The 10,337-nt window shown below is 47.4% G+C and overlaps 1 protein-coding gene across 1 annotated transcript in view; it reads right to left on the bottom strand.

The window, feature by feature from the left end:
- Positions 1–257: 257 nt before the first annotated feature.
- myo16 (myosin XVI) overlaps positions 258–10,337 on the bottom strand; it is a 99,942-nt gene continuing 89,862 nt past the window's right edge. Inside the window, 5 exon segments of the mRNA XM_036540092.1 lie at positions 258–317; positions 3,054–3,139; positions 4,240–4,398; positions 8,789–9,410; positions 9,412–9,944. Of these exon segments, the coding sequence (XP_036395985.1) occupies positions 270–317; positions 3,054–3,139; positions 4,240–4,398; positions 8,789–9,410; positions 9,412–9,944 (1,448 nt within the window). The 3' untranslated portion in view covers positions 258–269.

Genomic DNA, 10,337 nt, shown 5'->3' with positions numbered 1-10,337 from the left:
CATTATCATTTGCTTTGGAAATAATATTTTTTTCCATAATATTATATCTTTAATTACAGTATATTTATAATCCCCTCACCCCAGCCATCTGAAAATGAAAGATTTTCTACTCCTTGAAAAACACAGGAGACTTTGAACAAATTTTGGGTGGAGACTAAGAGTGTCATGCAGATGAAAGGAGTCAGTAATGTACCACACTCACCCCATCCCAAAATTTCAGGGGCAGACCCAGCTGCCCGCCCCCCCCCCCCACTTGCCCACCTCAGGCCTCAGAGAGCAGCTCCAGCGCCAAAGGGGGAGAAGTTGAGGTGACCCCTCTGGAAGAACACAACACAGGAAGACAAGACAGTACCTTTATATCAGAGAGAGACATAACCACATATTGCACGAAACGTTTCACATTGCATGATAATTTCCAGTTTGATTCTAATTCACCTGCTTCACCGGATCATCAATCTGCAGAGGACAGATCATCAAAAGCATCTCAATGGCAGATTCTGAGATTCCACTGCCCCCCTCCCAGTTTTGCTAATAAATTATACATTAATTATGATAATAAATGTCACTGCTCCTCAACCTGCAGGCAAAGGCTTCAGGCCAATAAAATCAGTAAAAACTAACCATAAACAAATTGCCAAATGTAGCTGGTCTTGTGTTTTTTAAATGAGGGGTTAGCATTTGTAAAAGTGTACATTTGTAAAACTGCCCCATACACATGCTGGAATAGGTCTTGAACCGACCACAGTACAATTTCAATTCTGGCGTTGAAATTCTCCAGGCTCTTGGTTCTTTTTCAATATGGGGTGACCCCATTTTTATCTTCAGTGATTATTCAGTGTTTTTTTATTCAGAACAATGGAAAAAAAACACATCAGACATGGTGTGAATGGTTTCATCCATGAAATTTTGGGTTTTCATACAATAAATTTACATTGCACTTGCAATGGTCTTTAAATTTCATCTAGTCCTTAGTGCTTATTTGTTATATACTGAAATGTGAACTGGTGATAAAAGATGACTTTCAGGACAACTGGATGACTGGAAGCAACTTGTGTTGGCACATGGCAGAATTAGGATACGGGGTCACACTGACAGTTAAATGTGAAGTAGCATAATGTTCATGCTGTCCTTACAGTGGAACTTAACTGCTAAAGTACGTGGGGGTGAGGGTTGGGTTCAGATTATAATAGTAATGATATTTTGCTGTATGTCTCTTTTTTTAAGTGGATATCCCCCAACATACTGAAACATTGCTGGGACAATCAGCACCATAAGGGAGCATCATTACATGTTCAAGTGAACTACTGCTACTAGTGAATCAATGTTTTTGTTTTATCAGTGTGAGTTGTATTAAGGTAATTCTAAAAATGAAGCTGGCTGCAGTTACAATGAACCCTTTGCACTGGTGTCTACACAGGCATTATACAGGAGTGCAGTACAGCTGAATGAGCCAGAGTCTGGTTTCACTGCAGGGCTGTATTCAGATTGCTCCTCTCAGTGGAGGTTTCTGTCTCGATGAATATTTCATGATTTGATTGAATTATTGAAGCTTTATTTAAAGCACAGGGGAAGTGAGTGTGGATGCAGCCGAGTGGAGGTGTCTTATCCATTGAGACGTGTTCTCTGTCTCTGTCTCTGTTTGGTGAAGAGCTTCCTGGATCAGAGTGGTCATGTGACCTTTGGCCATCTCAAATGGCACAGAGAGGGAGGTGGGGGCAGGGAGTCTATACGAACAGGGTAAAACCTATCTTGTTATTGTAGACCCCGAGCACTGTGTGTGTATGACCTGGGGAAAGCAAAAGGATTAGCAAAAGTGAAATGTTTGATATGGCCCAGTACTCACCAGGGGAAGAAATTTCTGGCCCTGTCTTCAGCCCAGAGACAAAACAGGACTGTGTATTTGAGCTCACCAATGAGGAGGGGAGGTTCAATATATGGTCACGGCAAAGCACTGTTAAAGCCCTTTAAGCTGTATCTGCTTTCCGTGACCATGAGTGGTACACAATGTGTCAAACTGGAAGTTTGACCACATTGAATTCTGTAGACATATCTGGTGCCACGGTCTCCAAAGTTTGGACCAAAGTTTGCAATCTCTCTGACTGGTTCGTGTGGACAGTGACCCACACTGCAACATGGGAAACGTCGCATCTTTGTCATGTGAACATTAAGATTCTCATGTTCCCCACCCTGTCTAAAGTGACAGTTTCCTCGAGGTAAAGAGGATTATCCTGCCTGGATTCCAGTGACATCACCTTATACAACAGAGGCCTTTGAACAGCCTCTGCAGCTGCTGGAAACTAAGGGGGGACAACATCTGATCAACATTCCTATTACTACTGAGTCTTTATTTCCAAAACACTATTAAAATAATTGCAATCATTCGGGTTCCAGTTCCTAGAATTCCAGCTTTTGTCAGATCAGACAGTTTAGTGGATGAGAGGTCATGGGTTTGGAGGGGCCAGCGGTGGCTGGTAAGCCACAAATAAGGGAGGGGGGAACTGAATCTATCTGGTAATAATCCTCCTGCTTTTGATTGTTCTGCACCATCAACAAGGATGCCAGTTTGAATAATGAACACCCATTAGCAGCCAGTTCCTTTTTATTTGATTGCATCTCTAATGAGATAGCTTTACCTCCCTGCACTTCACATGAAATCACTTTAGTTGTAATGGGGTAAAAAAAAATCAATTCAATTAAAATTTTCCCCTGAACTCTTCGCGATCAAGATCGTTCAGCGTAACCCAATTTCTTTGTAATAATCAAAACCGTTTAAAGTGAAATGCGTAAGGGTACTGTAATGCTGCAACAAAACAGATGACCAGCTAAAAGTGAGTTAAGCCACTGATGAGTGATGCTTACTTAAACTGGCAGGTATGTTAATTATGAAAGACAATCATAGACACAGGGTCAGGAGAGTTAGCCATTTAGAGGCAACCTCTCTCCCTATCTGTTTCTGGCTTGCAGGCCACTCCCGGGAGGGGTCATATTTCAATTTGGGCGGTTGACAGTTTCACTGGAGCAGATCGTGTCTGAGACACGGGGTGTGTCCTCACCTGGCTATGATGGCTGTCCATGTGTTTGTGAAGGGAGGACAGCGTGGAGCTGTTGGGTTTGGTGTGTCCCTCGTCCTCCAGTGAACCTGTGCAGGAAAACCGTCACAATTGCAGCTGTCAGTAAAAGAGGACAGGCCTTCATCTTAACATAAACTGGATCAAGGCAAACACAGTGATCAGGTGGCTGTATTCATCAACGAACCACTGCAACTGCTCGCTGTGTTTGCTTATGTGGGATTTAAAGATTTCGTTCAATATCACGATTCCTCAATCAATTGCCATAGTCATTTCCAGGAAGCTTAGAATTTGCCTCATTTTGCGAATGACATGTGCACAATTGGAAAAAAGTAGATAAGATGATTAATGGCTGTGCATATGTTTTTTTGGGGGGTGGGGCTTTGCAGACGAATCTGAGATGACCAAACTGATTGTTGTAAAGTAGAAAGGCCATTAGTGGGAAAAGCTGACCTATTACTCATGCCAGACTGACAAATTCATCAGGAGTTTACCCCTGCGTTACCATGACGACCTGTATTTGGGTTCCGGGTTAGTTAACAAGGAGTGCTTGGATTCACGCACACGCATCAATCCACGTCCAGACAAACCCCCTCCTGGGGGGCTTTCTCACTTGCATCTGAATTGGATTCCCTGGCCCCCTGGTACTCTATCAAGTGGGGGAACTCTGCTCAGACCACAAGAGGCTTCACCTTTTGGTTGGCAATATTTCTTCTCTCTCCACCTTCATTGCTTGTAAGCTACAGAACCATATCAGGTGGTGTCAGGAGCGTGTGGCCTTGCGACCGTCGTCCATCATTTGCGAACTAACACCTTGGGCAATGGATGGGCCTCCGCAGATGGATGGCACTGTTTTGGATTAATCCGCTCCATGTATGTCAGGCATTGTATTTTTGCATAAGTCTGGATGGGCACAACCGCTGGGCCTGGACACATTTGTTCCAGGTAAGGTAACTTGTGGTAAGGCTTAAATAATGTAATGCTCACACTCACTGCTTTGGGCTGAGCCTGGTCTGACACTGTTGCTTGTTTAAATTGAATGGTTACACTTATGTTCTATTGTGATGGAAATCGCTCTGGATAAGTGTGTCTGCTAAATGCATGTAATGTAATGTAATATTTGTGTGATTTGAATCTGTGCTTGCTGGTGGACAAGGCTTGGTCCCCTTACCATTGGAGAGCTGGTTGCCGTTTTCAGCGGGCGCGGAGGACAGGGAGTGGGCGTGGGGGTGAGGCCCGGCGTGGTTGTTGGCGTTCCGGTCCTGGAGCTGCAAGGGCGAGGTTGTGCCCGGGTCCTCCCGGCTCGGGAGGTTGATGTTCGAATTGAACCCTGCAGAGGAACCCACGGAAAAATGCTCAGGTCAGATCTGCTTTTGTCCCCGAAGGTAACAGCGTGCCCCTGGCTGAAGTGCATGTGAAAAGCAGGCCGAGGGGAAGAGGAGTACCTGCTATGCCCCTTTCCTGACTCATTCTGTCCCATTGAAACTCACATAGTGGTGCAACAAGTAAATCTAATGTACCGCCACACCCAAGCTCGCACCTTAACACCAAAAGGAGGAGACACCTTTAACACTCACGGTCTTGTTCCCAAGGGAAGGCGATGAGCAGCAGTGTGGTGTAGTGGTAACGAGCAGGGCTCCTAACCAAAAGGTTGCTGGTTTGATTCCCCACTGGGGTACTGCTTTGTACCCTTGGGCAAGGTACTAAATCCATAATTGTCTCAGTAAATACCCAGCTGTATGAATGGATAAAATTGTAAGATAAAATTATCACTCTGGATGAGCGTGTCTGCTAAATGACAATAATTTAATGCAATGACTGTGTGATTGTGCTCATGAATAAGTCTCAGAAGGAGCACTGGAACCTTGTTTTCCGGATGTCCTTTTCTGTTCAGATCATTACTCTGATGAGATCTCAGCAGCCTGCCAGCCTCTGCTGCACTCTTATAGGTCAAATATTGTACTCACAATGCAGTTTGCTCTCCTACAAGAAAGCTTGCTCTAGGACCCCTGCAGGTCACAGCCTCAGGGGCAGGGACTCCAACATCTCATCTGCAAAAAGACTCCATTTCCACTCACGGGTGCTGCTATATGGGACAGCCGGAGCATGTCATGGCCATCCGCTACATCTTAGTCTCTTTTTCTCAACTTTTTACATGAAAAGGGCCTTAATTCTCTGACTAATTTCATCTTTGATTGCCAGAAGGGGTCTGTGGAGATTTTTGCTGGTTTGCTGTGTCATTTTTGTTTCTCAAGAGCAAATTTTACATACTGTCCAGTCCTACATAATATACAGCCTAGGATATTACATTCTGATCTGTGTTTGCTCCTAAGCCAGCAGAGTTTGGATGCACTTTATCACACTGGAAGATTTGTTGTCTTTTGCCACTGTAATATCACCACTCTTTGTTGCTGCTGTGACCAAAAGTCTATAAATAGCACTGTGCTGGCTCCAATATCATGAATGCTGTATTAAATCAAATGTTATTGAATTAGATCAGTGGCAGTAGCTAACTCAACAGTTTTTTTCCATCAATTTCTACTCTCCAAACTATCTAGAAAGCCAGCTTTGAGCTGGTGAAAGACAATCATTTGTCTAATTTTTCTTTTAAATCTGCTTCCCCCTGTCTTCCCACTGCTATAGTGAAGATGAGATAAACCTGCAACTTGCAGCCTGCAGAGTAGCTGCTCCTCAGACAGAGCACCCAGTCCACAGATTGACCTCTTAAGGTTGCCTTTTGTTGCTGGATATCACCAGGGGGTATGACTGGAGACAAACTCGGTAGAATGTGACCCACACCTGGTCTCAGAGCAATTAGTTGCGGTAGAAAAGCGATGCAGATAAAGGTTTCTCAGAGACTGTGGGGACGAGGAGTCTGGCCAAAACACAGCAGTGCAAACGCAGGGGATGGCAGGCCTCGCCACGCCGTTACCTGCGCCCCTTAATCATCTCATCAGCTTGTAATTACTTAACGGGATGCGAGCACTCTACTCCGGGACCCGCACGTTGCTCAGGGGCGATTTTCGGAGGGATATAGAGGGACGTGGCGTTTGCGCGGTCCTGTGAGCTTTCCAGGAATGCGGCTGCTGGCCACCTATGCCTGGCATTCAGAGAGCGTGTGAGCAGCCCCTCTAAATGAAGGAGAGGTTCTCTGGTCACAGGTTCCTCATGCTCCACGTCTAGGCTAAGTCGTGCAAAAAAACGCTACGCTTAGTGGAACTGTGGTTACAGCGTCTTCCCTAGCACCAAAGAGGTGTGGGTGCAATCCCTGAAAAAAAAAACTGTAGCCACTGTCTCTTTGTTTTGAGACGAGCATTAAAAGAGCTGGATTATGGGTAGTGGCCACCACTCCTACACAAAGAACAGTGGTGAAAAGGATACTGATGGCTCTATGTTAATGCAGGCAGACCTGCAGCACTGGATTCAGGATTTGCATTGGGTTTACATGCTTGTTCATCACTGATCTGTCCAAGGTGATTTGTCTATGCTGTCACACCATGTCCAGACAGATGAGTAGAGCTGGATTCACCCAGATAGAGGGAACAGGTCAAAGACCCATATTCTATAATGACGGAGATGATTGACTGTGCTTCAGCTGCTCCGTAATTGAACTTAATACAGCAGACCAGGTCCAGATCTAAACTGCATACAGTTGTTCAAACTGAACACTTCCCATGATGCTTTTAGTAATTTTTTAGTGAAAGCAATTAATGAAGGTCATTGAAATATCTGACCACAGTAATTACCTACATTGTACAGAGTATCAGGATGTAGGGCCCGCCAGTAGACCCACCACACATACTTTGTACAAGTGGTCTCCTTAAAAAGGGTATGTTTTCAGAGTAATGTCTCCACAATCACATGACAAGGGGACCTGTAGTGATGATGGCAAGCCACCAACAAGCCACCCACAGGCTGAAAATGGTGGCAACCTTGTAGCCCCGTCAACAAGCACCTTGACAACACGCTTGGTGAGCACCAGTCTAAACTGAAATAACATCAGCATCAAGTGCAGGAGATGCAATTCAAATTACGTAGGAGACCAAGCGGATAACAAGCATCCCTCTCAAATTAAGGATGGTCTGTGAATAGCTATATAAGCTACAGGCATGGATTTTGCCTGATCTGCATGAAATTGGCTGCATGAGGCAGGCATGACAGTTGTAAATCAGACTGGTGATCCAGAGGTCCTGGAGCTTTTAGAGTCACAATGATCCAATAAGATTCATGTTTGAATGTAGCTATGAAGCTGAGTATTGTTCATGGATACTTTGGTTCTTTGGTAATGGGGCCTGTGACGCAAACTAACGTCATTCCACAATGGAGGACTCCTCACCGTTGAAACACTAGACAGACACACACACACACACACACACACACACACACACACACACATACACACACACATACACACATACACACAGACACATACACACACACAGACACACACCACAAAAGCATTAAAAACTGCCCCCACTGGCAATTTCAAGCCATAAATCATTTCGCCAGGACTCTGGTGCCTAATCCATTAACTTTCGACCCCTTTCCTGGGGAAGATGAAGGTGAATCTACTTTCTGTGTCAACTAATAAGAGTTTGGGGGTCTCCTGACGAGGTAACGAATCACCGGGGACAAGGGGTCAACCGGCCAGCTCCATCTGCAGGGCGGAGGGCCAGGGCGTGGTCTGGGGTCCCACGCCCACGGCCGCTCATAAATCTGCATGATGAACTTTGCATTCGCTCCACCACATTAATTAAAAACAAAGGTTACTAAAACGAGGGGGGGGGTGAAAGGGCGTCAGTGTCGCGCCCAGCCTGTGAGAGACCTCAGCTTGTGAGAAACACTGCGAAACGGTAGCCACAAGCAACATTCGCACAGCTAACATGCATGAGGATCATAGGAGCCCAATTCTGAATCAGCGACCAGTGCGAGATGATTGTTCGAAGGCTCCTGAGCAAGAACCGAGGCTCTGGCTTTTGTGGGAATCCCTACAGTAGCCACTAGAATACAGGAATGGAGTCCGGAGTCTGGGTAGAGGTCCAGGGCCTGAGGAGATCTTCAGCCAGGCTAACAGGCCTGAGGTCCCAGAGCTCTGGTGCCGCAGTGTGGATATGATCATTCCCATATGGGGCTCTGAAGCACCACAACAGATGGCCAAACCGAGCCTGGGAACAGCGTGGGGAGTGAATGTTTAACTTTACGCCTTTAATAAAAACTTTGAGATCTATAATAAAGCTTTATGCTTCTCTTCCACAATGGCTCTTTTGAAGAAAAAAAACAGGCCCCCACGCTCACACAGTAAAAGGGACTTTCAATAATTAAAGCATGAAACAAGTCAAACAGACTTCTTCAGAACATGCTGTACAAACAAAAAACATTCTGTAATAGTGAAACTAATAGTAAATTGGATTTCATTTGGAAACAAAAAGATGAGGGAAAATATCGCAGCACTAGTCATAGACATCAAATGTGATTTCTGTTGACAAAATCCACAAAATACATTATATTGCTTCTTGCGTCATGCTTCTTGCGTGTACGTTTACTGGATTGCTCGCTATTCTGAGTGTGTTTCATAGTTTTATAGAGGTGTGCAGTACAGAGTACTAGGTATATTATACAGTGTTCTGGGTGTGTTGTACAGAAATGTAAGGGTGTATTGTACAGGTGTGTTGTTAAATGCGCTGTTAGCGTGTGGAGGGTGTAAATGTGGACTCCCTCACCAGGCTCACGGATCTTCCTCCCGGTGTGGGACTTCCTGAGCAGGCTGCGGCCAGAGCTGAAGAGGGTGGTGAGCTCGTCCAGGGGGCTGGTTAGGGGGCGGGAGGAGGCGGGGTTAAAAAGCAGCGGCGAGGAGGAGCAGGAATGTGCCCGACGGGGCTCGGGACGGCCCGTCTTCGCTGGGGAGTAGGGGGGCTTGCCAGTGCCTGGAGGGGGCTCCCCAAAACCGTGGCCCCCTTTGTGAGATGCTTTGGAGGGGTCAGAGGTCGCCACTGAAGCCGCCCGGGTCAGGTGAGCAGCCTCAGGGGGGAAGGGGAAGTGGGAGGGGGGTCTGTAGGGAGGAGGGGGCTGGGCAGGGGGAGGGGGGAGCAGAGGGGGTGTGGCGGGAGGTGGGGTGAGGGGCGGGGTGGACTTGTCGGGCATGAAGGCAAACAGGCTGGGTGAGGAGTCAGCCCTCTGCCGGGCGTATTGGGGCGAGAGTGGGCTGCCCCCCTCCCCCTGGCCCGGGTAATTCAGGTTGGTCTCCAGGACGGGCAGCTTCTTCACCTCCAGGGGAGTGAGGGGGGATTCGTCTGAGGCAGGTGAGCATGGAACAGGGGATGGGGGGAACACCAGCAGGGGGGGGGCGGTGAGGCAGCAGGTTCGGGAAGGGGGCCGGGATGTCACCAAGGGGCTGCTCCCTGGCGATGGCTGAGTACAGGTTCTCTATCACGAGCAGCTTCTTGCTCTCCAGCGACTGGGGTGGCGACGCCCCCTCGGGATTGGCCGGCTGTGTCTTCGTCGCCACGGTTCCCTCCTCTGGGGGGAAGTACTTCATTTCTTCGTAGACGGCCTCGCCCAGCTCGAGGCCATCCGTGCTGAGGGGGCAGACCGTCCTGGGGTGCCCCACCATCTCGATGTAGACATCGTCGTCCTCCGGGGGCCGGTAGAGGCTGAGCGTGGTGGGGTGGGGCCCATCCGCCGACGCCGCCCGCGGGATCGCCCCCAGGCAGTGCACCCCTTTAGACAAACAGGACAGCTTGATCTCCGTGGGCCGCTGCGCGGGGATCTCCTCGTACGACCCCGTCAGCTTGGTGTTGGGGCTCCTTATCGGTTTGGGAGGCGGGACCTTCCGCATGGTGCTGTAGTCGTCGCTGTGGGGGCGTGGCTTCGACAGCGCTGGGCCAGAGGGAACACAAACAGAAAACACAGTTCGGCATTCAAACGAAACCGCCCTGCAACAGAAACGCTAAAGGCATGCAAATTTATGTCACCTCTTCATCAGCTGCCTTTACACACAACATGAGAATCAGTTTATCACCACAACCAGCCAACTCTCTATGCCACTGTCAAACACGATCAGTGTGCCGAGTAACAATCACGACAAAGAAAATTATGGCCGAAAGGTGGTTTGCCCACCCAACAAACTACTACCTTTGAAAGCAACATCTAACATGACACAGCTTGGATGCCCAAAATATTGTAACACTGATACATACATGAAAAATATTTAAGCTACCCAGAATGCATGTTTGTGTAGTCCAGACATCACACAGGTTAAATGTTGTCTTA

Source organism: Megalops cyprinoides, chromosome 11, assembly GCF_013368585.1.
Source record: "Megalops cyprinoides isolate fMegCyp1 chromosome 11, fMegCyp1.pri, whole genome shotgun sequence".
NCBI classification, from domain to species: domain Eukaryota; kingdom Metazoa; phylum Chordata; class Actinopteri; order Elopiformes; family Megalopidae; genus Megalops; species Megalops cyprinoides.
This window is presented reverse-complemented; position numbering and strand designations above follow the sequence as displayed.